This window comes from Mustela nigripes, chromosome 16 (assembly GCF_022355385.1).
Source record: "Mustela nigripes isolate SB6536 chromosome 16, MUSNIG.SB6536, whole genome shotgun sequence".
Classification (NCBI taxonomy): Eukaryota; Metazoa; Chordata; class Mammalia; order Carnivora; family Mustelidae; genus Mustela; species Mustela nigripes.
The window spans coordinates 6392458-6420302 of NC_081572.1; the positions used below are offsets into that span (position 1 = coordinate 6392458).

The 27845-nt window shown below is 46.6% G+C and overlaps 1 protein-coding gene across 5 annotated transcripts; it reads left to right on the forward strand.

Moving 5' to 3' along the window:
- The first annotated feature begins 10802 nt into the window (after window positions 1-10802).
- On the forward strand, window positions 10803-22595 carry LOC132004239 (uncharacterized). 5 transcript variants are annotated; one of them, XM_059380465.1, is made up of 7 exons: window positions 10807-11359; window positions 11881-12216; window positions 13666-13812; window positions 16983-17340; window positions 18379-18636; window positions 19284-19543; window positions 21955-22595. In XM_059380465.1, exons 1-6 carry the CDS (start codon window positions 11050-11052, stop codon window positions 19513-19515), a joined length of 1641 nt encoding a protein of 546 aa, XP_059236448.1. In that variant the 5' UTR covers window positions 10807-11049; the 3' UTR covers window positions 19516-19543; window positions 21955-22595. The 5 variants fall into 5 exon arrangements, with proteins under 5 accessions (XP_059236451.1, XP_059236448.1, XP_059236446.1 ...); XM_059380468.1 differs by lacking the exon at window positions 21955-22595 and having other exon boundaries at window positions 10803-11359; window positions 12097-12216; window positions 19284-20286; XM_059380463.1 differs by lacking the exon at window positions 21955-22595 and having other exon boundaries at window positions 19284-20286.
- Window positions 22596-27845: the final 5250 nt, after the last annotated feature.

The window sequence follows — 27845 nt, forward strand, 5'->3', positions numbered from 1 at the left end:
TGTAGCACCAGCCTATATAGACATTGACCTATGAGAAATCACAAAAAACAGTCCCAGCCTGAGCTGGGTTCTTGGGAGCGTGGATGGTAGAAGGAGGGGCAGGGCTTAGGACAAAGCAGCTGTTTGTGGAGCCCGGTCCTGCCCAGGCAAACCCTCTCTCTCTTCTCAATATTGGACCATCTAATGTCCAAAGTCAACAGTTGAGCTGAGGGGTTGGAGGTGAGTATATGTTCAGATATCAAAGTCTGGCCCAAATGTGGTTATTAGGTGTCCAGGGTCTTGGATCAGAGACATCTGGGGGCAGAAAGGAGGGACCCGGGCCTTCCTCTTGAGGTGGCAGCTCGGTGTCTGTCCCCGTGTCCTTCCCTCCCAGGTTCCTGCTTAGCAGGGTTCACTTCTTGCTCCTGGTCATCTTGAAGGTGTCCCTGCTCCTGACCATGCTCACTGATGGCCTTGGTGTGTCCTCTCTCCTTGTGGGGACCCCAACCAAGAGAAGCTTCAGCCCTTCGTGCCTTTGGATATGCTGCCCAGACACACAGCTCTTCAGAGGAGAGAAGAGAAGATTCACCACATCTGATTTACCCATTTTTCTGTTGATGGCTTAGGGTTGCTGCCCGCTGGGGCTATTCCACAGTGAGTGCTGCCATGAACTTTCTTGTACAGGTCACCTAGTGTATATGTGACATGAATTTCACTAGGGTACATACTTAGGGATGGAATTGCTGGGGTTTAGGGTTTGTGCACACTCAACCACACTAGATAATGCCAAGTGATTTTCCAAACCCAAAATTCATGGTCCCACTTAGCTCCCATCAGCTATGACTGAGGGCTCCTATTGCCCTGCCTCTCTGTGTGACTTCCTAGAATATCAGACATTTTAATTGTTAACTTTTGCCAGTTTGAAATAGTTCTTTGTTGCACCATGTACAGGGTGGCCAGGCAGTGCAGCCCACAGTCAAAAGTAGCTAAGTGTGAGCAGGAAAGAGGCCAGTGCAGGTTTTGAAGTCGGTGAGAAGAGACACAATGCACACAGGCTCAGGGTGTGCAGAGTTTCCTTACAGCAGAAGGAGAGAGGGAGGGATCAGGTGGTACACCCTCCCCCATGGTGGGTGCATCCCCTCAGTGGCCAGTGTAGGCCGTGTGGCTGCATGCATTCCACTTGTCCTGTGGTAGAATCCCGGCCCTAATGGTACACCCGAGGGTCCCTGGCTCATGCATTTAAGCAGAACAGAGGAGCCCTCACGGAGCCTGGAAAGTATTCCCACAACAGACAATAAGCTCAGCACTGTCCTTGTGGGTTTTTTATCTCTCAGCGAGGAAGTGTTCTGGCCCCAGACATATTCCATGTGGCCAAGCAGGAATCAAGGAGGAGGCTGCCTTTCCCAATCTTCCAGTGTTTTAATTTGAGTTTATCTGGCTGCCTCATGGTGAGTATCTTTTCACTACTATTGCATTCCCTCTTCTGTTCAAGTCTTACCCGTCTTTCCTGGGTTTCTCTTTTCCTTACTGAAGCATAGGAGTCCTACTCTGGTTGGTGAAATTCTATCAATGATGCCTTTCAAATATGTGCTTCCATAATTGGTGGCTTTTTCTTTTCTGCAAGGTAGAGGTGTGGAGAAATGAATCTGATGTGATATATTAGAATATAAACCACAGGGGGAGAGAGACTCCATCAGCCAGCACCAGGAAGTGATACAGTAGCAGAGCACAAAATTAGAGATTTTAGAAGTCTGCTCCAGTGAGGGAAATCCATGCTTTGTAGGTGCTCAAGTGGTAAAGAAGAATAGAATCCTAACTGGGACAATGTGGTCTCAGGATCCCCAGGATCATAGAAGACCAGAAGTGCCTCAGTGTCACCTAGTTCCCAGGCATCAGTGAGGAAGCTGGCTGCAATCAGCAAGCCCAGGCGTTGGCTCTCAGTTTGTGGTTGTCATAAACCACAAACCGCAGCATGGTTAGGGGACTGCTTTCCAAGCCGGGGCCCAGCAAGTGGCAGAACCAGCGAGATCCCCCTCCCTTTCCACCCCCACCCACCACAGGATGAGCAGCTCAGTGTGAGCTGCAGGAGTCTGCAGGATTTGGAGACTCAAAACTGGGCTGTGTGCCTGAGATACAAATGCTCAGTCACAGGCTGTTTGAGCAGAGAAGGCAGAAACAGACCAGGGAGACAGGAGTGACTGACTGTATTTCCCTGAGGAGGCACTGAGTAGTGGGGCCCCTAGTTCTCAGCTGGAGGACTGGAGATTGGGAGCAGGCATTTTCATTCTCAGTCTCTAATGCCCTCCGGAATGCCTTCAGGGAACAAAAGCCACACAGAGCAATCTGAAGCAGATTAATTATCATGCCCCCCTGGCAAGGATAGTGCAATTCCCCCCGGGGCAAAGACACCTGAAAATCAGTGTAACAGGCCCCCTCCCCGGAAGATCAGCAAACATTAGCTAAGACCAAGTTTACCAATCACAGAGAACTGCAAAACTCCAGAGCTTAGAAAATAATACATGTAATTCATGGGTTTTCCCTGACGAGTCTTTAGTCTTTTAATTTTAATGTTTTTCCTCTTTCCTTTTTCAATGAATTTCTTATAGTATCAACTCCTTTTTTAAAAAATATTTTTAAATTTTTATTTTTACAGTTACATTCTATCCTTTCATTGTATGTAATTTTATTTGTGTGTGTGTATATATATATATATAGATGTATATATATACATATATGTACATATATACATATACATGTGTATATATACACACATATATATAGATGTATATATATACATATATGTACATATGTACATATACATGTGTATATTTATACACACACAAATAAAATTACATACAATGAAAGGATAGAATGTAACTATAAAAATAAAAATTTAAAATATTAAAAAATATATATATGTATATATACACACACAAATAAAATTAAATACAAATTAAAAATTAAAAAATACAAAATATGAAAATACCAAAAAACAAATTAAAAATTTAAAAACTTCTATATATGTATACATATATGTATACATATACGTGCATGTATATATGTATATACATACATGTACATATGTGTATACATGAATAAGTGTATATATACATGTATGTATGTGTATATACGTGTGTGTGTATATATATATATATATATAGAGAGAGAGAGAGAGAGAGAAGTTTTTTATTTCTTTACAACTTTGGGATATAGCTTCTTCTAACTAACAGACCAAAATACCCCCAGAGTCTAGTGTATGGCTCTGTTCTCTTCACTTGTCTGATGATATCATTTCTCTTTTTTGTTGTTAAAGTCTTTTTAAATTTTCATCTTTACAGTTACATTCTATCCTTTCAGTATATTTAATTTTATTTTTGTATACATATATAAGCTTTTCTTTCTTTACAATTTTTGAGATGTAATTTCTTCTAACAAACTAAGCAAAATACACTCAGGATATCATATATTGCTCTGTTCTGTTCACCTGTCTATTGATATGCATTATTTTTTCTTTTTTTTTTGTCTTTTAATTTTCATTTTCACAGTGACATTTTATCATTTCAGTGTATTTAATTTTATTTTTGTACATATATAAGTTATTCTTTCTTTGAAATCTAGGGATCAAGTTTTCTAACAAACAGACCAGCATACATACACACAGGACCCAGTGCATTTCTCTGTCCTGTTCACTTTTCTGATGAACATTTCTCTCTATTTTTAATTTTATTTTTATTTATTTATTTAGATTTTTGGTTCGGGTCTCTTCTGATTTTCTTAGTGTATATTTCTCTGGGGTCATTGTTCTCTTATTCATCTATTCTTCTCTGGACAGAATGATAAGATGAAAAACTCACATCAAAAGAGAGAATAAAGGGCAGTACTGACTGCTGGGGACATAATCAGTATGGATATAAGTAAAATGTCAGAACTAGAGTTCAGAATAATGATTATAAAAACTGTAGCTGGGCTTGAGAAAAGCATAGGACACACTAGAGAATCCCTTTGTGGGGACATAAAAGAACTAACATCTAATCCAGTTGAAATAAAAAAGCTATCAATGACATGCAATAAAAAATGGAGGCTCTACCTGCTAGGATAAATGAGACTAAAGAGAGAATTAGTGATATTGAAGACAAAATGGTGGAGAATAAAGAAACTGAGAAAAACAAACAACCACTGAATCACAAGGGGAGAACTCAAGAGATAAATGATACCATAAAACAAAACAATATTAGAATAATTAAGATCCCAGAAGTAGATGAAAGAGAGAGAGGACAGCGGAAGGAATATTGGAGTAAATTATAGCAGAAAACCTTCCTAATATGGGGAGGGAAACAGGGATTCAAGTCCAGGAGTTACAGAGAACACCCCTCAAAATCAATAAAATAGGTCACCCCAACATACAACAGTGAAACTTGCAAATCTCAGAGACAAAGGAAAACCCTGAAAGAGGCTCGGCACAAGAGGTCTGTAAACAACAAGGTACAAACATTAGACTGGCAGCAGAACTATCCACAAGACCTGGCAGGCTAGAGAGCACTGGCATGATATATTCAGAGTGCTAAATGAGAAAAATAGGCAGCCAAGAATACTTTATCCAGCGAGGATGTCATTCAAAATAGAAGGAGAGAACAAAAGCTTCCAAGACAAACAGAAACTAAAAGGATCTGTGATCACTAAACCAGGCCAGCAAGAAATAGTAAAAGGGATCTGTTAAGCAAGGAGAGCTCCCAAAAGTAACATAGACCAAAAAGGAATAGAAACATACAGAAACAGGGACTTCACAGGTAATACAATGTCACTAAATTACTATCTTTTAATAGTTATTCTGAATATAAATGGGCTAAATGACCTGATCAAAAGACACAAGGTATCTGAATGGATAGAAAAGCAAGACCCACTGACATGCTGTCTGCAAGAGACTCATTTGAGACCCAAATCCACCTCCAGATTTAAAGTGAGGGGGTGGAAAACAATTTATCATGCTAATGGACATCAAAAGAAAGCTGGAGTGGCAATCCTAATATCAGACAAATTAGAGTTTAACACAAAGACTGAAATAAGAGATGAGGAAGGACACTGTATCATAATTTAAAGGGCCTATCCAACAAGATCTAACAACTGTAAATATTTATGCCCCTAACATGGAAGCAGACAATTATACTAGCCTATTGATAACAAAATCAAAGAAACACATTGATAACAATACAATAATTATAGGGAACTTCAACACCCCTCACTGCAATGGACAGATCATGAAAGCAGAAAATTAACAAGGGAATAAGGGCTTTGAATAATATACTGGACCAGAATGACTTCACAGATATATTCAGAGCATTCCATCCTAAAGCAAAAGATACACATTCTCCTTGAATGCACGTGGAATATTTTCCAGAATAGATCACATACTGGGCCACAAGTCAGGTCTGAACAGGTACCAAAAGATTTGGATCATTCTCTGCATATTTTCAGACCACAATGCTTTGAAACTGAAACTCAAACACAGCAGGAGATTTGGAAAAAACTAAAATATATGGAGACTAAAGAGCATCCTAGTAAAGAATGAATGTGTCAACCAGGATATTAAAGAGGAATTTTGGGGTACCTGGGTGACTCAGTGGGTTAAAGACTCTGCCTTTGGCTCAGGTCATGATCCCAGGGTCCTGGGATCGAGCCCCACATCCGGCTCTCTGCTTGGTAGGGAGACTGCTTCCTCCTCTCTCTCTTTTTTTTTTTAAGATTTTTTTTTTAAAGATTTTATTTATTTATTTGACAGAGAGAAATCACAAGTAGATGGAGAGGCAGGCAGAGAGAGAGAGAGAGAGAGGGAAGCAGGCTCCCTGCTGAGCAGAGAGCCCGATGCAGGACTCCATCCCAGGACCCTGAGATCATGACCTGAGCCAAAGGCAGTGGCTTAACCCACTGAGCCACCCAGGTGCCCTCCTCCTCTCTCTTTGCCTGCTTCTCTGCCTACTTGTGATCTCTGTCAAATAAATAAATAAATAAATAATCTTAAAGAAGAATTTTAAAAATTCATGGAAACAAAGGAAAATGAAAACACAAGTGTTCAAAACCTCTGGGATGTAGTAAAGGTGGTCCTAAGCTGGAATTATGTAGCAATACAAGCCTTTCTCAAGAAACAAGAAAGGTCTCAAATACACAACCTAACTTTACACCTAAAGAAGCTGGAGAAAGAACAGCAAATAAAGCCTAAACTCAGCAGGAGAAGAGAAATAATTAAGGTTAGAAAGAAATTAATAAATTGAATCCAAAAGAATAGTAGAACAGACCAATGAAACTAGGAGCTGGTTCTTGGAAAGAATAAGTTTGGTAACCCCTGGCCAGAATTATCAAAAAGAAAACCGAAAGGACCCAAATAAATAAAATCATGAATGAAAGAGGAGAGATCACAGCCAACTTTGAAGAAATACAATTTTAAGAACATATTATGAGCAACTCTATGCCAGCAAATTAGGCAATCTGGAAAAAATGGATGCATTCCTAGAGACACATAAACTACCAAAACTGAAACAGGAAGAAATAGAAAACCTGAACAGACCCATAACCAGCAAGGAAACGGAAGCAGTAATAAAAAATCTCCCAACATGGGCACTTGGGTGGCTCAGTGGGTTACAGCCTCTGCCTTTGGCTTGGGTCATGATCCTAGGGTCCTGGGATTGAGCCCCACATCAGGCTCTCTGCTCAGTGGGGAGCCTGCTTCCTCCTCTCTCTGCCTGCCTCTCTGCCTACTTGTGATCTCTTTCTGTCATATAAATAAATAAAACCTTAAAGAAAAATCTCCCAACAAACAGAAGTCCAAGACTGGATGGTTTCCCAGGGGAATTCTACCCAACACTTAAAGAAGAATAAATACCTATTCTTCTGAAACTGTTTCAAAAAATAGAAATGGAAAGAAAACTTCCAAACTCTTCTTTGAGGCCAGCATTACTTTGATTCCAAAACCAGACAAAGACCCCATCACAGAGTAAAATTACAGACCTATATCCCTGGTGAACACAGATGACAAAATTCTCACCAAGATAGTAGCCAATAAGATCCAACAGTAAAGGATGATTCACCACGACCAAGATGGATTTATTCCTGGTTTGCAAGCGTGGTTCAACATCCACAAATCAATCAATGTGACACACTACATAAATGAAAGAAAAGACAGGAACCACATGATCTTCTCAATAGATGCAGAAAAACATTTGACAAAGTAAAGCATCCTTCCTTGATTAAAACTCTTCACAGTGTAGGGATAGAGAGAACATATCTCAGTATAATAAAACCATACACAAAAAGCCCCAGCGAATATCATTATCAATGGGGAAAACCTGAGATCTTTCCCCTTAAGGTCAGGATGTCCACTATCATGGCTGCTATTCAACAGAGTACTAGAAGGCCTAGTCTCAGTCTTCAGACAACAAAAAGAAATAAAAAGCATCTGAATCAACAAGGAAGAAGTTAAACTCTCACTCTTCCCAAATGACACGATACTATGTGGAAAACCCAAAAGACTCCCCCTCCCAAATTTCTAGAACTCATACAGGAATTTAACAGTGTGGCAGGATATAAAATTAATGCACAGAAATCAGTTGCATTTCTATACACTAATAATGAGACAGAAGAAAGAGAAGTTAAGGAGTCTATCCCATTTACAATTGCACCAAAACCCATAAGATACTTAGGAACACACCTAACCAAAGAGGCGAAGGATCAGTACTCAGAGAACTATAGAACAATCATAAAAGAAATTGAGGAAGACACAAAGAAATGGAAAAAAGTTCCTTGTTTGTGGCTTGGAAGAACAAATATTGTCAAAATGTCTATGTTACCTAGAGGAATCTATACATTCAATGCCATCCCTATCAAAATACCATCAAGTTTTTTTCACAGAGCTGGAACAAATAATCCTAAAATTTGTATTGAACTAGAAAAGACCCCAGATAGCCAAAGGAATGTTGAAAAAGAAAACCAAAGATGGCAGCACCACAGTTCCAGACTTTAGGCTCTATTACAAAGCTGTCGTCATAAAGACAGCCTGGTATCCGCATGAAAAACAGACACACAAATCTATGGAACAGAATAGAGAACCCAGAAATGGACCCGCAGCTCCATGGTCAACTGTCTTTGACAGGGCAGGAAAGAATAGCCAATGGAAAAAAGACAGTCTCTTCAACAAATGGTGTTGGGAAAATTGGACAGCGACATACAGAAGAATGAAACTGGGCCATTTCCTTACACCACACACAAAAATAGACTCAAAATGGATGAAAGACCTCAATGTGAGACAGGGACCCAACAAAATCCTTGAGAAGAACACAGGCAGCAACCTCTTCAACCTCGGCCCCAGTGACTTCTTGCTATACACATCTCCAAAGGCAAAAAAATGAACTATTGGGACATCATCAAGATAAAAAGCTTTTGCACGGCAAAGGAAAGAGTTGACAAAACCAAAAGATTTCTGACAATGGGAGAAGACATTTGCAAATGTCTTATGAGATAAAAGGCTAATAAACAAAATCTATAAAGAACTTACCAAACTCAACACCCAAAGAGCAAATCAACCAGTCAAGGAATAGGCAGAAGACATGAACAGATATTTCTCCAAGAAGACATCTAAATGGCCAACAGACACAGGAAAAAATGCTCCACATCACGTGGCATCAGGGAAATACAATCAAAACCACAATGAGATCACCTTACACCAGTCAGAATGGCTAAAATTAGCAAGTCAGGAAATGACAGATGTTGATGAGGATGTGGAGGAAGGGTAACACTTTTATACCATTGGTGGGAATCCAAGCTGGGAAGTAGTATGGTGGTTCCTAAAAAGTTGAAATAGAGCTACCCTATGACCCAGCAATTGCACTACTAGGTATCTACCCCAAAGATACAAATGTAGTGATCTGAAGGGACACCTGCAACCCAGTGTTTGTAGTAGCAACGTCCACAATAGCCAAACTGTGGAAGAAGCCCAGATCAATCAGCAGATAAACAGATAAAGAAGATGTGGTATATTACCCAGCCATAAAAAAAAAAAAAATCTTGTCATTTGCAACAATGGGGATGGAACTAGAGGGTATTATGCTACGTGAATTTAGTCAATCAGAGAGTGACAACTATCATATGATCTCATGACAGGTGGATTTAAGAAACAAAACAGAGGGGGCACCTGGGTGGCTCAGTGGGTTCTGCTTTTGGCTCAGGTCATGATCTCAGGGTCCTGGGATTGAGCCATCAGGGCTCTCTGCTCAGTGGGGAGCCTGCTTCCCCCTCTCTCTCTGCCTGCCTCTCTGACTACTTGTGATCTCTCTCTCTCTCTCTGTCAAATAAATAAGCAAAATCTTTAAAGAAAAACAGAGGACCATAGGGGAAGAGTGGGAAAAAAAAAAAACCAAATCAAGATGAAAATGCCAGTTATGTCTCATAAACATAGACACAAAAATCCTCCACAAAATATTATCCAATATAATCCAGCAAGGAATTATACATCATGATGGAGTGAGGTTAATTCCAGGTGTGCAAGTTTGGCTCAACATGGAAAAATCAATCGTTGCAACCCCAATACCAAACTAAAGAAGAAAAATCATAGGATCATATCAAATGACACTGAAAAAGCATAGGACAAACTCCAACACCCACTCATGATAAAAAAAGAAACTCATAAAAAGCAGCATAGAAGGAATTTCAACTTGATGAAGATCATCTAAAAATGAAATATAGCTAACATACATAACAATGAAGAATTCAATGCTTTCCCTCTAAGGTTCTGAGCAAGGTAGAGATGCCCACTCTCACTACTGTTATTCACCTCAGCACTGAAAATTATGGCCCTTACACTAGGCCAGAAAAAGAAATACAGGCGTGGATAAAGGAAAAGAAGAAGAAAGCTATCCCTGTTTGCAGACGGCACAATTCTCTATGTAGAAAATCTCAAGCAATCTACAAAACCTCATAGCACTAAGAGGTGAGTTCGTCATGGGATACAAGATGAACACACAAAAATCATCTTCCAGTCTGGTGCAGCCTTCCAATGAGTAGAGCCTGGTAAATATCTTGACCACAACTTTGTGAAAGAGACACTCTGAGTCACAACCACCTAGATAAGCCACTCTCAGATTTGTGACTCTCAGCAAGTGTGAGATAATATTAAGTGTTTTCAGCCACGAAGTTCTGGGGGAATTTGTTATACCACCATAGATATTACATCTTGTTGGACCACAGTTGCCTAGGGCCATGTCTGCAGCCAATGCAGTGTTTTGCCATTCACTCAGTTTGAGTTAGGACAGACCCACCTCCCCACCACCTGTCAAGGCCCATCCCTCATCTCTGCACCTTGAAGAGGCTCCCGGTCACCATGTGAACCCAAAAGGGACACCAGCAGTCAGTGCTTTGCAGACCACCCTCTTGTGACACAATGGCTCCTCTTGCCACTGAATAGAGAGGAGAAACCCAGTCTCAGCTTCACATGTCCCCAACGTCCCATCAGCTCCTTCAATCTCTGGACCTTCTTGTCTGTTGTCAGTCCTCTGCCCTGCGAGTCACAGTAGAATGGCCATTCCAAAGAAGAAAGAGTCAAAGTGAGGTGCACAGGGGGTTGATGATGGCTGTTCCATGTCCATGTCTTGAGAACAGGGAAACACACTGGAAGGAAGCAAGCCTGGGGGATTAATATCCTGGTCGTGAACCCAGAGCCAAACGGAACTTGTGAAATATCTGAGGTCACAGTTCCAACTTGTGTGGCCAGAGAAGAGCAGGGGTCCCATGGAGGCTGTGGGTGCTTTGAACTGTAGGCCGGGGGTGGGGGCCCTAACAGCAGTGTGGTCACCACTAATGCCTGAGAGAATGGGCTGCTGGGGGCTCCACCCCGGACATGGTCCATTCTAACTACGAGGAAGTGACATGTCACAGGGGTGAGGAAATCTCACTGAGGAAGAAATGCTCTAGTGTTGCTCCATTGTGTGGGGCGAGTGTGGTCAGTGAGAGGAGCAGATGTTGGCTGTGGAAGGGGATGGCAATCCCAATCTAGACCTGGACCAGTAGCCGTCCTGTCATCTGGATTGAATGGATTCGAGCACCAGGTCCAGGACTCTGCCTCAGCCAGTGCTGCTGCTGTGCCTGAGCTTCCTGCACCCCACCCTCCTTGAGTCAACGTGGAAGAAGATTGTGAGACCAAACGCAGGCAGGACGAGGAAGCAAAGAGGTCTCAGAAAGCAGAAGTGGGCCCTGGAGACTGGACCCTCCGTGAGAAGGCTTGAAATTATCTCCCTTCAGGAGTCTGGCATTGCTGTGGGTGACGTCTGTGCTGCAGACATGACCCCAGGGGATGGGAGGCCGTGGCTGCCTGCAGCGCTGCTCCTTCTGCAGGTCCCAGGTGAGCGGGGCTGAGCTGGGCAGGGGAGTCTGCCCTGAGTGGAGGGGAGGGAGGCAGGGGGATGGGAGTACAGGGAGACCAAAGGGGAGGGAGGGAGGACATGAGAAGGATGACGGAGAGCAGAGGATTCTCGGATCGGCTGGCACTACCTCAGCAGTGACCAGGAGGATTCAGTGCATAAAGCAGGCGAGTCGTGTCTATTACAGTCGACAGAACAGCCCTGAGTGGAGGGGCTCCTGTGACTTCCATTATTGTAGTATCACAGTCAGAAATAAGGTCTTAGTGCATCACACACACACACACACACACACACACACACACACAACCAGGAACACACTCTCCTTGTGCCACTTTGGGAGGAGGGAGCTACATCCTTTCCCTCTGGTTTCAGGAAAAGCCAGTCCTGCCAAGGTCTCCTCCAGACCCCAAGGGCCCTTCATGGACACCAGGATCACCATGACCCCAGATCCCCTTGACCCAGGCCCATCTGGTGAGGGGTCACACGTGGCTGTTTTCTCCAGGTTGTTGGTCTCTGCGTGGCCCCACCTCCGTGATGGGCACCGTGGGGGGATCCCTGAGCGTGCAGTGTCAGTACGAGGAGAAATTCAAAGAGAATGTCAAGTACTGGTGCAAGACCCCATGTATGGGGGATATTATGAAGACTGAAGAGGCAGACAAAGAAGTGAGGAGTGGCCGTGTGTCCATCAGGGACCAACCTGCAAACCTCACCTTCACAGTGACCTTGGAGAACCTCACAGAAGGTGATGGAGGAACATACCGGTGTGGGATCGATACATCATGGCTCTCAGAATATTTGCTCGACCTCACCTTCCGAGTTGTGCTGTCTGTGACCCCAGGTGAGCTGTGCACACCCCTCCCCCGACACCAGCACTATGGCTGCCTGAGACTGGGGCTGATCACCCCGACCCTGTCAGGAAAGTGGTGGGACGTGGGATAGAAGAGCGGGGTGAGGATGGGGTGGGTGATGCAGGGCACGGCAGATGTGTGTGTATGTGTCCGTTTGTGTGTGTGGGTGTATGTGTTGTGTCTGTTTACAAGTCTGTATGTGTGTCTCTGTACATGTCCATGTGTGTGTAAGTGTGTGTGCGGGCATTGTGTTTTCTGTACACTCACACAAGCACATGTACACCTCTAGCTGACCTAGGCGCCTCTGTGTGTCCAGCCCTGATACACTCTCACGACTAAAGCTCTCCCGGCGTGGGCAGTGAGAATGGCCCACTGGCTGGCTGGCTGGCTGCCTTTCTGTCCTGACAAGGGTCCTGACCATGCTGAAGGTGTCCTGAGCCTCTTCCTGGACCTCTTTTTGTCCTCCCCTTAGGGCATTGGCTCCTCTCCCTTACTGGCTGCGCAGGACCCTGGGGCTCTAACAGGACATCACTGTGTCCTGGATGGTTCCTGAGCACCAGCCTCACAGCTGTGATCCTGGGGGTCTGCAGCAGCCTTGTCAGGGGCCCAATAATGAAAATCAGTAATACTAATTGTCCCCTGACAACCTGCCCAGGCACACAGCCCATCTGACATGGGCCCAGGGACAGAAGGAAAGTGGAGGGTACCAGGGCATCTCCCTGAGGACGTGGCTCACTGCCTGTCACTGTCCCCCACAGGTCCCTTGCTCAGCAGCATCTACGTCCAGCTCCTGGTCTTCCTGGAGCTGCTCCTGGTCCTGAGCATGCTCAGTGCTGTCCTCTGAGGGAACAGGCCTCAGAGGGAATCTGGGGTGGGGAGGCGGCATCAGCCCAATAGTTCAAACCAGTAACACCAATTGCCGATTCACGATCGACCCAGGAGCACAGCCCATCTGATGGATGGGAACGGCCCTTCTGACCAACACATCCAGCCACTGTCCTTACCTCATTCCGAATACTCTGCGAACTCTTTTGTAAGTTTTCCTGCAAAGTATCATGGACACAAAGAATGTTCTCAATAAATGCATACTCCTTACAGCCCCAATACTCTTCACCCCTTGGGTGCCCACCTCACAGCGTAAGTAATAAACATCATTACTATTGTTTCAGGCTGCCCTCTGAGGAAACCGACTATGAATTTTACAGTCAGGTTCTCCTTGTTTTCTTCATGGGTTTGCCACATATTTACAAATTACTTACTCTAGATCAGTTCATAAAAGGCACCAAGGATAAAAAAAAAAAAACCAACTTTTATTTCCAACATCCTCCCTCTTCTTATAATACTTCTTTCCCAAGTTATCACTTTTTTTTTTTTTTTTAAATAATACAATGGTCACTTAATGCGTAAGCCTCCTTGTGAATGGTGCTTATGTATTCCAGGTGCTGATACTGTCCCTGGGCCTCGGACAGGCCTGGGCTGGCCTCAGGGGCCCTGCACTAGGAGCTGCTCGAAGGTGAAAGTGTTGGGCACTTGTGCGCAGTCCTACTCTGAGTTCCCATCAACAGTGGTGTGTTCTGAGAGTTCCCGTAAGCATAGTTTCTTTCTTGTGTTTAAACACTGGAAGGAGAATATTTTATTATACATGGGAGAAAAAATTAAGACAACCTACCAGTTTGCTCTGATCCTGCAAGCATAAGTGTAGGAATTAGAATACAAAGTAATCTGATGTCAGAGCCAAGCTTCAGAACCCAAGCAGGAAAGAATCTTTATTACCTTAATCCCATTTTCCCCACCTCTAGCTGTATTAATCAAGGTGCACCAAAACCCTTAAAAATGTCACTCCCAAAACAGGACGCTAAAACTCAGAACATAAAGAAACTCAGAATGAGGGACGCCTGGGTGGCTCAGTTGGTTAAGCAGCTGCTTTCAGCTCAGGTCATGATCCCAGCGTCATGGGATCAAGTCCCACATCTGGCTTCTGGCTCAGCAGGGAGCCTGCTTCTCCCTCTGCCTCTGCCTGCCACTCTGTCTGCCTGTGCTCGCTCTCCACCCCCCCCCCTCTGATAAATAAATAAAATCTTTAAAAAAAAAAAAGAAAAAAGAAACTCAGCATGATAAAGCTGACTGGACCGACAAACACATCATAGAATTTTAAACTTTGACTGACTTTTAAATAATAATGCTTTAGGGGGCCCCCTGGGTGGCTCAGTCAGTTGAATGCCTGCCTTCAGCTCAGGTCAGGATCCTGGAGTCCTGGCCTAGACCCCCACATCAGGCTCCCTGCTCAGCGGGGATTCTGCTTCTCCCTCTCCTTCTCCCTCTGCCCCTCCCTCTGCTCACGCTCTCTTCTCTCTCTGCCTCTCAAATTAACAACAACAACAACAACAATAATAATAATACTTTAGGGAGGTGATAAAATTAAAAAATAAATTTAAAAAATAAAGCGCCTTTAAAACACCACGTTTTGGTGACTGGGAGAGCCGATATAAATTTATTATAAATTTGAGTATCTAAGAAGGAATTTGTTACACTTACAAAGATAAATCTGAGTTGGCCTACAGCCAATAGGGGTGTCCTGCGGAGTGACACTGGGCTTCCTGGGCATGAAAAGACACAGCCCCACTGCCCTTTAGGAATAGGATCAGCAAGATGAAAAAAAAATTAAACTCTCAACTAGATCATACTGAATAGGACCCTTTTGGGTTCTTTCTGTTTTGTTTTTTTTTAAGAATTTATTTATTTATTTGACAGAGAAAGAGAGATCACAAGTAGGCAGAGAGGCAGGCAGAGAGAGAGGAGGAAGCAGGCTCTCTGCTGAGCAGAGAGCCCGATGCGGGGCTTGATCCCAGGACCCTGGGATCATGACCTGTGCCGAAGGCAGAGGCTTAACCCACTGAGCCACCCAGGTGCCCCATCTGTTGTTGTTTTTTTTTTAATTTAATTTTATTCTTTCACTGTTCCAAGATTCATTGTTTATGCACCACACCCAGTGCTCCTTGCAATCCGGGCCGTCCATGATAGCCACCACCAGGCCTACCCATCTCCCTACCTCCCTTCCCTCCAAAACCCTCAGTTTGTTTCTCCGAGGCCACAGGCTCTCATGGTTCGTCTCCCCCTCCAGTTTCCGCCAATTCACTTTCCTTCTCCTAATGTCCTCCATGTTATTCCTTATGCTCCACGAGTAAGGGAAACTATATGATACTTGACTGTCTCTGCTTGACTTATTTCACTTCGCATAATCTCCTCCAGTCCCGTCTGTGTTGAATATGATCCTTTTGGTTTATCGCCCTGGCATCGGGACTGTGAAGAGTTCAGGGAAGAAGTCTCATTCTTGAAGGCAGCCTCCAGCAACGCAAGCTTCTCTTGTCCTACTTTTTATCTCAATGATATCGAGAAGACTTTCTGTAATTAAGGAGAGTTATGATTCAATTGGTCTGTAAGCCTGAGTCTGAAAATGCACAGGAGCTGGTTGCCCAGTAGGAAGACTGACGGCAGACAAAGGGAAAACACATGAGCCTGGGTTCTAGACTGTGACCTTACAGGAACAGAGATGCTGTGGACAAGTCGCCACAGCCCAGCAGGGGGGCCAGAAGAAACCTCAAGCTAAGCCAGACTCCTGCTTCTCAAGGAGATAAACCTCTCTGTCTAGCCAATTATTTGTCCTTACACTTATAGGCACAGAACCCGAGGTCTCTAACTTTATAATTATTTTTTAAGATTATATATTTATAAGATTATAAAGATTATATATTAAGATTATAATTATCTCTTAAGATTATTTTTAAGATTATATAGATGGCATCATCTTTACAAGTTGTAAGAAACATCAGGGTTTGATGGTTACAGAGCAAACATGGTCCCTTGGGATCTTAGAAAGAACCTGGGGCGGGAGAGGAGTAAGCAGCCCCTGAGAGACAGCTGAGACACAGGGCAGAGAGCACCATGACCCACGACCCTTCAGGACTGAGCTGGTGGGGAAGAGATGCCAGGAAAGAACAGCTGCGAATATAGCATGCTCACCAGGACAGAGGACATGCCAAGGACAGGAACCCACAGTCTATCCTCTTGCCTGGGAATTTCTACCCCAGGTTCTCCTGGATGAACCCTCCTCTTCTAAAGCGGTGGCTCTCAGCAGGGATGACTTACTCCCAGGGGACATTAGGCAATGCCAGTTGACAATTTTGGCTCTTGCCACTGGGGGAAGGGGGCTACTGGTATTTAGTGTGGAGGGGCCAAGGGTTTTGTTGAATGTCCTGTAGTGCCCTTGGGAGCTGGGAGTTTCTTTCCCAGGCCCTGGTGGGCAGGAAGCCTGCTGTGGGGGTAGAGGAGTGGAGTGTGGGTGAGGGGGACACCGTGCTGGCTCAGGGTCATGTCTGGGTGTAACAGAGCGTCCCTGATAACGTTTTCTCATCCAGCCCCGAAGAAGCAGCCCCACATCTTCAAGGCTGGGCCATAAGCAACTGAAAGAGGAGGCAAAGTGGGAAGCTTGCTCTGAAGGGTGCATTCACCCCCACCAGGCACCCCTAGCCCCCATTGGCAGCAATTGCACAGAGAAGTTTGAGTGTTGATGCCCCCACTCCCCCTAACCACAAACCTGTGTCCGGAGGACCTCAGGCTAACAGCCCATGCCTCCTTGGTTCCTAACCCTTCCCTCCTCCAGCCTCAGGGTGACGTCTGGGCTTCCAGGGGGCCCGACCCCACAATGCACCTCCAGCCCAGGTCTCCAGGTGAAGAAAATACTGATGGTGTCTTTCAGGCTCTTTGTCTCTGAGTGGCCCCAGCACTGTGATGGGCACCGTGGGGGGATCCCTGAGCGTGCAGTGTCAGTACGAGGAGAAGTACAAGACATTTACCAAATACTGGTGCCGACAACCATGCTTGCCATCTTGGAACCAGACTGTGGCCACCGGAAGGTCTGAGGAAAAGATGAGGAGTGGCCGCGTGTCCATTGTGGACCATGCTGAAAACCTCACCTTCACAGTGACCTTGGAGAACCTCACTGCAGACGATGCAGGAAAATACAGGTGTGGGATCGCAACGATACTGCATGAAGAAGGACTCCATGGTTTCCTGCCGGACCTCTTCTTCCAGGTTCAAGTGTTTGTTTCCCCCAGGTGAGACCCTGCTTTTCTCTGCTGCCATAGGGGAAGAGATCTAGCTAATCCCTGCAGAGCATCTGAGGAGTGCAGAACGAGGCCTGGTGTTTGTGGCTCAGAGACTGGGGACCAAGTGGGTTGTGTGGGTGTGAGTGTGAGAGAAATGTGAGTGGTGGGAGTGTACAGGAGTGTGAAAGAATGTGTGTGTGCTTGTATGCATGAGAGAGTATGTGTGCAAGCCCCTGAGAATGAAGGATGGCGGGACTGTGACATCCAAGGTCCCTGCCATGAGCTCAGTCTCCTGACAAGAGCCTTGGGCCTCGGGGACTCTGAGGGTGGTGTCCACAAGGGGAGTTCTGGGCTATGCATCTCTATTAGAACTCAGGCAGCTTGTATACCCTCCTGTCCTCCAGGGTTGTGTGTCCCATTAACAAACTTCCTGAAGTGACCTCTGCAGTCTTCTGGCAGGGTGGACAAGGCAGGGGGATGCACTGTCTGGGGCTGGGACCTGAGGTCTTGCTCCAGTGCCAACTTTCAAACACTCTGGTTTCCAGTGAGATGAGGGATGCTGTAATGCTTGATGGGGAAGGTGATGATTCTCTGGTCCTGGTTTATGATACATCCATTGCTGAGCAGATTGGGATGGTGTTGAATGGGGCTACACCACACTCTGGCCAGCCCTGGGTCTGGCTAGTGGGAGATGATGGCCCCGGAAGCTCTGTGCCTCTCCTTCCCTGAGTTCCCTCTGCTTTGTGAACTCTGAGAGTTTCTGGGAGCCAGAGCCTCCTGGGTCCCCTCTTCTCCCGTTCTCTCCATTCCTCACCACCACATCCTCATGTGTGTGCTCTGTCCTGATGCTCAAGGTCAGGTCTTGAGCTGAAGGACAGGAGTCTGGGGCCCTCAGCCCAGAGCTGTTTGGCACCAGTACCAACCAGATTTGATGCTGATATTGACTTCTAGGGCCACAGAATCTGAGCTCAAAGGCAGGGGCGAAAGGTAGAGCCTGGGCCTCCTGTTCAGGAGGAAACTCCTGCCAGTCACTGTGTCTTCCTATAGGTCCCAGGTTGTCAGCATCCACTTCCTGCTTCTCATACTCCTGAAGGTGCCCCTGTTTCTGATGATGCTCAGTGTCATCCTCTGGGTCAACAGATCTCAATGTGCAATTTGTGGGACACAGAGTCGGCCTGATGAAGACAACATGCAGCCCTCCTTGTCCATCAACATCCTGTCCAGAGACACTGCCACTCACACTAGAAGAGGAAGGACTTCTGGCCCCAAGCCTCCTATCTCTTCTCACCTTGTTCCCCAAAACTGGTAAATTTAAGAAAAGCTTGTGAAAACGCAATAAAATATGCCACACGCACATACACACAATTGTGTGTATAACGTAGAAGTGCACAGTGCTTGGCTGGGAGAAGGAGGAAAGCATCCCGTAGGACCCCTAAATGCCAGCAGAGAGTGTCAAGCACAGCCTGGTTGGCCAGAGGAGCCCAAGGTGAGGGCCTGCTTTTCAATGATGCTGCCCCCCTGAGAACCCCCAGGGCAGCCTCCCAACTCAACATTCCTTTCTTCCTCCATCCGAGAATCGATGTAGCACCAGCCTATATAGACATTGACCTATGAGAAATCACAAAAAACAGTCCCAGCCTGAGCTGGGTTCTTGGGAGCGTGGATGGTAGAAGGAGGGGCAGGGCTTAGGACAAAGCAGCTGTTTGTGGAGCCCGGTCCTGCCCAGGCAAACCCTCTCTCTCTTCTCAATATTGGACCATCTAATGTCCAAAGTCAACTACTAAGCTGAGGGGTTGGGGTGAATATATGTCCAGATATCAAAGTCTGGCCCAAATGTGGTTATTAGGTGTCCAGGGTCTTGGATCAGAGACATCTGGGGGCAGAAAGGAGGGACCCGGGCCTTCCTCTTGAGGTGGCAGCTCAGTGTCTGTCCCTGTGTCCTTCCCTCCCAGGTCCCTGCTTAGCAGGGTTCACTTCTTGCTCCTGGTCATCTTGAAGGTGTCCCTGCTCCTGACCATGCTCGCTGATGGCCTTGGTGTGTCCTCTCTCCTTGTGGGGACCCTGACCAAGAGAAGCTTTAGCCCTTCGTGCCTTTGGATATGCTGCCCAGACACACAGCTCTTCAGAGGAGAGAAGAGAAGATTCACCACATCTGATTTACCCATTTTTCTGTTGATGGCTTAGGGTTGCTGCCCGCTGGGGCTATTCCACAGTGAGTGCTGCCATGAACTTTCTTGTACAGGTCACCTAGTGTATATGTGACATGATTTCACTAGGGTACATACTTAGGGATGGAATTGCTGGGGTTTAGGGTTTGTGCACACTCAACCACACTAGATAATGCCCAGTGATTTTCCAAACCCAAAATTCATGGCCCCATCAGCTTGACTGAGGGCTCCTATTGCCCTGCCTCTCTGTGTGACTTCCTAGAATATCAGACATTTTAATTGTTAACTTTTGCCAGTTTGAAATAGTTCTTTGTTGCACCATCTACAGGGTGGCTAGGCAGTGCAGCCCATGGTCAAAAGTAGCTAAGTGTGAGAAGGAAAAAGGCCAGTGCAGGTTTTGAAGTCGATGAGAACAGACAACATGCACACAGGCTCAGGGTGTGCAGAGTTTCCTTACAGCAGAAGGAGAGAGGGAGGGATCAGGTGGTACATCCTTCCCCCATGGTGGGTGCATCCCCTCAGCGGCCCGTGTGGGCGGTGTGGCTGAACGCATTCCACTTGTCATCCTGAGCACATTTTCACTTATGTTGCATTCCCTCTTCCGTTCAGATTTGGCCCATCTTTCTTGGGTTTCTCTTTTTCCTTCCTGAATTATAGGACGCACACTCTCACTGGTCAAGTTTTATCATTGATGCCTTTCAAATATGGGCTCACAGAATTTGGGGTTTGTCTTTTCATTCTGGAGTCTTTTCACAAATACACCACAACTTTAGAGTATTTGAATTCATCAGAGTATTACGGTTTGTATATTTTGTACCATATTCAAGAAGCCTTTCTTATCCCAAAGTTATAAAAATATCTTCCTATGTTTTTTCTAAATACTTAAAGTCCTGGATCCATCTGGGATTGAATTTTTTTCCCTTACATGTTGTGAGGTTGGAGCCACTTTCTTTTTTCCCGCATGAATAATCATATCCTCCAGCGTATCTATTGTTCTCCTTCTTTCCTCATTTACACGAGTTATATCAAGTGTCCATGTAAAAACAGGGCTGTTTATGGGGGCTCTATGCTATTTAATCAAGCTCCTTACCTATCTGTGTTTGTTCCCATATTGTCCTAACCATGATAGCCATATAAAGCCCCTCCACATTATACCTTTTTTTAGAAAACACTAGAAGAAAGATAAAAAGAAAAATAAAAAGGGAGACTAATAGGACTGGGAGACTCATAATATAGTATCTAAAAAGTCCAGGATCTAATAGAAAAATCACTTACTTTACCAAGAACCAGCCATCTATAGATTCAATGCAATCTCTATCAAGATTCCAATGGCATTTTTTATAGTGGCAAAACAAACAAACAAAAAACTCTTAAAATTTTTGTAGAGTTGTAAGAGACCCCAGATAGCCAAAAGGATTCTGAGAAAAAAGAACAAAGCAGGAGGCATCACACTTCCTGATTTTAAGCTATATTATATAGCAATTATATATCTAGTCATACATATATATATGACTCGATATATGATTATATATGAAGCCATATTATAAAGTGATAGTCCTGAAGACAGTATGATACTGACATAAAAACAGACAAATAGACCAATGGAATAGAACAAAAATAAACCCAAACCTATATGGTCAACTAATATTTGACAAGGGAACAAAGAATATGCAATGGAGAAAAGGCAGTCTCTTTAGCAAATTGTGCAGAGATAACTGGATATTCCCATGTAAAAGAATGAAACAGGACTCCTTTTTTTTTTTTTTTTACACCACTCAAAGAATTAAAGACAAATATAAGACCCCAAACCATGAAACTCCTAGAAGAATTATCATATGGTTTCACTTACTTGTGGAAAATGAGGAATAGCATAGAGGACATTAGGAGAAGGAAAGGAAAAAGGAAGGGGGGAAATCAGAGGGGGAGACAAACCATGAAAGACTGTGGACTCCAAGAAACAAACTGAGGGTTTTAGAAGGGGAGGGGGTGGGGGGATGGGTTGGCCCGGTGATGGGTATTAAGGAGGGCACGTATTGCATGGAGCACTGGGTGTTACATGTAAACAATGAATCTTGGAACACTACATCAAAAACTAATGAATGTATGGTGACTAACATGACATAATTAAAAAAAAAAAAGAAAACATAGGAACAAAGCTCCTTGAAATGGGTCTTGGTAATGATCTTTTGGACAGACAGAGCACAAGCAACAAAATAAAAAAAGAAATAGGTGGAACTACATGAAACCCAAAAGCTTCTGAACAGGGGCACCTGGATGGCTCAGGTGGTTGGGCATCTGCCTTCAGCTCAGGTCATAATCTCCAGGCCCTGGAGCTATTTTTATTTTGTTTAGGTATATTCCTAAAAGTGGAATTACAGGATCATATTGTATTTCTATTTTTAATTTTTTAAAACTTGTATTTTTTGTTAAGATTTTACTTTTTTTTTTTTTTCAGGAAGAGAAAGAGAGAGAGAGAGCATGGGCCAGTGTGGGACAAAGAGCAGAGGTAGAGGGAGAAGCAGACTCTTGGCTGAGCAAGAATCCCAATGTGGAGCTCAATTCAGGACCCCATGACCATGACCAGAGTTGAAGGCAATTACTTAACCGACTCAGCCACTAGGGTGCTCCTATTTTTGATTTCTTGAGGATCATCTGCACTGTTTTTTGTAGTGGCTGCACCAATTTACATTTCCACCAACCACCACTGTAGGGTTCCTTTTTCTCCACATCCGTTTTCAGCATTGGTTATCTCTTGTCTTTTTGAGTTTGGCCATTCTAACAGGTGTGCGGTGTTATCTCCTCGTGGATTTAATTTGCATTTTCCTAATGACTAGTGACCTGGCTCCCTACCAATTCCAACATAAACTCAACCCCAAACCATGTTTCTCATGTCATGAGAAAAAGCCACTGTGAGTTAGGACAGACCCATCTCCCCATCTCTTGGTATGGACCATCCCATATCTCTGCACCTTGAAGAGGCCCCTGGTCATCATGCAAACCCAAAAGGCACACCAGCAGCCAGTGCTTTGGCAGACCACCCTCTTGTTACACAATGACCCCTTGTACCACTGGATAGAGAGGAGAAGCCCAGTCTCAGCTTCACATGGCACCAACGTCCCATCAGCCCCTTCAATCTCTGGACCTTCTTGTCTGTTGTCAATCCTCTGCCCTATGAGTCACAGTAGATTGAACTTTTCAAAGAAGAAAGAATCCAAACTGAGGTGCACATGGGATTGGTGATGGCTGTTGCATGTCCATGTCTTGAGAATAAGCAAACACACAGGAGGGAAGAAGCCTGGGGGATTTGTACCCTGGTGCGGAACCCAGGAACTAAATGGAACCTTTGAAAGCCTCTGAGGTCACAGAGCCAACTTGTGTGGCCAGAGGAGAGCAGGGGTTCCATGGGGACTGCGGGTGCTTGGAGCTGCAGGCTGGGGGGTCCTAACACCACTGTGGTCACCACTGATACCTGAGAGGATGGGCTGCTGGGGGCTCCATGCTGGACATGATCCATCCTGACCACAAGGAAGTGACATGTCACAGGGGTGAGGAAGTCCCACGGAGGAGAAAATGCTCTAGTGTGGCTCCATTGTGTGGGGTGAGTGTGGACAGTGAGAAGAGCAGATGTTGATTATTTAAGGGGATGGCAATCCCAATCTAGATCTGGACCCCGGAGCTGTCTTGTCCTCGGGATTGAGCAGATCTGGTGCACTAGGCCCAGGACTCTGCCTCAGCTCGTGCTGCTTCTGTCCCCAAGCTTCCTGCACCCCAACCTCCTTGAGTCAGCGTGGAAGAAGATTGTGAGACCCAACAGAGGCAGGACGAGGAAGCAGAGAGACCCCAGAAAGCAGAAGTGGGCCCTGCAGAGGGGACCCTCTGTGAGGAGGCTTGAAGTTATCCCCCCTCACTAGCCTGGCATTGCTGTGGGTGACGTCTGTGCTGCAGACATGACCCTAGGGGATGGGAGGTCTTGGCTGCCTGCAGCGCTGCTCCTTCTGCAGGTCCCAGGTGAGCAGGGCCTGGGCAGGGAAGTCTGTCCTGAGTGGGAGGGAGGGAGACAGGGGAATGAGGGTGCAGGGCAGCCCAAGGGGAGGGACGGAGGGAGGACATGGGAGGGAAGACAGAGAGCAGAGATTCTCCTCAGATTGGCCAGCACTGCCTCAGCAGTGACCAGGAGGATTCAGTGTATAAAGCAGGTGAGTCATGCCCATTATAGTGGACAGAGCAGCCCTGAGTGGAGGGGTTCCTGTGACCACCATTACTGTAGTGTCACAGGCAGAAACAAGATCTTGTTGCATTGATGAAGTTCTAGAACCTAGGTGAGGTTTGGTGGGCTGAGGTCCGGAGCCGATGACCAAGAAAGAATTCTTGAGACATCTTTGGTGCAAAATGGTGGTTTATTAAAGCACGGGGACAGGACCCGTGGGCAGGAAGAGCTGCTGCCCCGGGTTGTTGAGGGATGGCAGGTTCTGTACCCTGCTGTTGGGGGAAGGTGAGGGGAAGGGAGGTGTCAGTGGAGTTTTCATATGCTAAAGAGGGCCTACAAGGTGCCAGGATGTTCCAGGCCTGCCGGAGGCCTTGCCCTTGCTGCTGGATCAGTGTTGTCTTTAGACCAGCCATTAACATTAAGATCTTTGGGAGACTTTTTGGTGGGGTCTCACAATCCTGCTATCAATCGTCTTTGTTAGTGAGATTTAGGACATTTGTAAGCCAAGGGAGACTCCTGTCTAGCAGGATTGTGAGCTCTGCAAGTTAACTATTTGCTTTTTGTTCATGGCAGTCAGGGCTGCCTGAGGGATGCTACACTTATGGAGGGGAGCGGGTGAAGAGGGGGTGCAAGGCGCCAGCTCTTGCTTTGTCCTCAGCCAGCTTCCTGCTCCCTCATCAGCATCACACACACACACACACACACACATATCAGGGACACACACTCATTGTGCCACTCTGTGAGGAGGGAGTTACATCCCCTCTTTCTGATCTCAGGAAAGCCCTGACTTCTGCCAATGCCTCCTCCTGACCCTGAGGGCCCTTGAGGGACGTGGGGGTAACCTTGACCTCAGATCCAGGCCCCTCTGGTGAAGGGTCACCCTTGGCTGTGTTTTCCAGGCTTTGTTTCCCAGATTCTGAATAGTCCCATCTCCCTGGTGGGCACCGTGGGGCAATCCGTGAGTGTGGTATGTCCATATGAGAAGATCTACGAAAACAATACCAAATACTGGTGTAAAAGCCCATGTTTGTGGAAGATTGTGGAGACCGCAGTCCCAGATGTAGAAGCATGGAATGGCCGTGTGTCTATCAGAGATGTTTCTGCAACCCTCTCCTTCAGAGTGACCATGAGGAACCTCAGAGAGGAGGATGCTGGGACATACCGGTGTGGGATTGATACATCAGAGTTTCCAGGATATTTGTTCGACCTCACCTACCCAGTTGTGGTGACTGTGACCCCAGGTGAGCTGTCCATACCCCTCCCTCGACACCAGCACCAGGGCTGCCTGAGACTGGGGCTGATCACCCTGACTCTGGCAGGAAAGTGGTGGGACATAGGACAGAAGAGTGGGGTGAGGATGGGGTGGGTGACACAGGACACCAGGGGTGTGCCTGTGTGTGTGTGCACATGTGTTGTGTCTGTGTATTTGTCTGTGTGTGTCTAGGTGTGTGAGTGTGTGTGTGTGTGAGTTGTGTGTTGTCTTCACACTCGCACAACCACATGCACACCTCTGGCTGACCTAAGCGTCTCAGTGTGCACTTTCATGCCTAAAGCTCTCCCAGGATGGGCGGTGGGAATGGCCCTGAGTCTGGGGACGGCTGTCTACCTTTCTGTCCTGACAAGGTCCTGCCCACGTTGCAGGGGACCTGAGCCTCTTCCTGGATCTCTCTCTGTCCTCCCTATGGGGAACGACTGTAGGGTACAGGTTCCTCTCCTTTACTGGCTGCTCAGGACCCAGGGGCTCTAACAGGACATCACTGTGTCCTGGATGGTTCCTGAGCACCATCCTCACAGCTGTGATCCTGGGTGTCAGCACCAGCCTTGACAGGGGCCCAAGAACGAGCCCCAGACTCTGATGGGGGGGCTTCTGTGAGCATTTAGGGAACACCCTGCCCCTCTGGTTTGATCCTCCCCGTTCCTTCCGTCATCTTGTCCCCACCGGAGGGAACCCAGAGAAACCGCTGAAAGCTCCCTTCAGACAAAGGAAGGGAAAAAAATGAGAAAAATGAGTTCTCAGGTTCTATGGCCCCAAATATACTTCCATGTGCTGCAAAGAATTCTTTACTAGAACCCTGTTTTTGTTTCCTGAGACCCACATGGAGGTCATCCTTCGGAGTGTTCAGGTTTTGGTCTTGTGTTCTTACTCCGATGTTGGCCTTGGCTCCTCCGACGTCCTTCCTGCAGGGCGTCTCTGTCACACGGGGCACTGCCCTCCCAGGCCCCTTGTGAGCTCCTATTTAACAGGGAGGAGCTGAGTGTCCTTGGACACCACCGCCTGGAAGACAAAGACCATTGTCCAGCTGGCTTCAGGACAGGGAACTTTCTGTGTGGTGCCCTGGGTGTGTGTCTGTCTCACTAGATCTTTCTTCTGTCTATCCTTCCGTCCCGTGGCCACCCAGGTTCACAGTTCTGGCTGAGAGTTCCAGGGCTGAGTGCACTGAGTGCAGGACCCATCATTCAGTGTGGACTCTGCTGAGCCCCTGTTTCAAGGTCCTCACTCCAGACATCAGCCCTCCCTGAGGACACGGCCCCCACCCCCAGCTCTGGATCAATCTCTACAGAGGAAAGCTCAGCCCATCCTCTGCCAGGGGAAAGCAGGGGTGGGGTGGCTGAGCCCAGAGCCCTGAGCTCCATCCACACACTGTCCCATGTCCTGCTGGGAGGATGCTCTGCCTCTGAAATTGCCCATCTGGGCAGGTTGCACCTGCAGAGGGGGCCGGGTAGGCCAGAGTTCCAGGCAGGCCTGGGTGTGGCTGTGGGCGGATGTGGAGCCTGGACACCTGTCCAGATGTCCTGAGTGACCAGGACTATGTGAGTCGAAGCCACACAGCTGCCAGAGAATGGGAGAGCCCGGGGGAGGACAGCAGGCCTGACATGTGCTTCCCCTCCAGCCAGTACTGCAACCCCGAGCTCCGTGAGCCACCCCCCTCCAGCACCTTTGATGTGGTTTTGGAATATGGGTGAGGTTTGGTGGGGTGCGGTCCAGAGCTTTCAACCAAGAAAGAATCCTTGAGACATCTTCAATGCAAAATGGTGGTTTCATTAAAGCTCAGGGAAGGACACCAGGGCAGTGCCTGGGCTTGTGAGGGATGGCTGATTGTATACTTGGAAGTTTGGGGAGGTAAGGAAAAGGGGAGGTTTCAAAAGGCTTTTCATGTGTTAAAGAAGACTCCCAGGATACCAGAGGCCTTGCCATTGTCAGTGTTAGGGTTCTTTTTCCCTCTAGGAAGGCATTACCATGAAGACAGCTGGGAAGTTCCTGGAGGAGTGTCACCTGTCCCACCCAGGAGTATGGGGGGTGGGGTTGTGGGGTGTCAGCTTTGGCTTATCCTCAGCCTGCCTTCTCTTCCCTCATCAACCCCAGGTCTTCACACGGTCCTGCTAGACCCCACATTGAATACCGAAGCCTCCGACGACTACTATGCCTCCAGCCTATATTCTGGGTAAGGGGCTAGCAGTGGGAGACCTTTGACACCTGGGTGATTTCTGGGGAACACGGGGGGCTGAGGTGTGTGGGTGTGACTGTCATGGCCTCAGTCCCACACTTACTTACCAATTCCACACCTCACCGTGGAAGTCCTACCATGCGCCAGGCCCTCTTCTAGGGATACAGCCCTGGGCCACCAAGACACAGTCCGGCTCTGACAAAAGTTGGGAAATTCACACAGTGAAGAAGTCAACATGTTCATCAATAGACAAAATGCCAGTTCCTAATGAGTGCTTGGGGGAACTAGCACAGATGGGTGGGGGAGAGCATGTGCAGGAGAGCCATAGGGCGGCGGGCGTGGGGGGTGCGGGGGTGGGGTGGGAATTGCTCTTCAATACACAATGATCAGGGAGTCCTGGCCAGTGAGAGGACATTTCCCTAGAGACCTGTAGGACTGGGGGAGCTGGGACTCAGGTATCTGCAGAAATTGGACTCTGGGGACAGGGAAGACAAGTGCCAGTGTTGTGCAAAGGGGGCCTTCAGGTCCCGGCCCAGGCCAGGTGCTCTGGGGGCCCCTGGTTCTCTTCTCTGCTTCCCCCTCCTCACCACACCCTCGTTGTATTGGGTCCCCCCAAAATTGGGTACCCCAATAATGGGTCCATGATTAAAGGAGTGAGACTGATACAAAGCGAAGGTCAAGCAAAGCTTTATT

Bases quoted from the DNA above. Each gene is read 5' to 3' on its own strand.
- LOC132004239 (XM_059380465.1), top strand. From the start codon at position 11,050: ATGGATTCGAGCACCAGGTCCAGGACTCTGCCTCAGCCAGTGCTGCTG. The intron at 12,217-13,665 runs GTGAGCTGTGCA...TATGTATTCCAG, and splicing joins TGTGCTGTCTGTGACCCCAG to GTGCTGATACTGTCCCTGGG. The intron at 18,637-19,283 runs GTAAATTTAAGA...CTTCCCTCCCAG, and splicing joins CACCTTGTTCCCCAAAACTG to GTCCCTGCTTAGCAGGGTTC.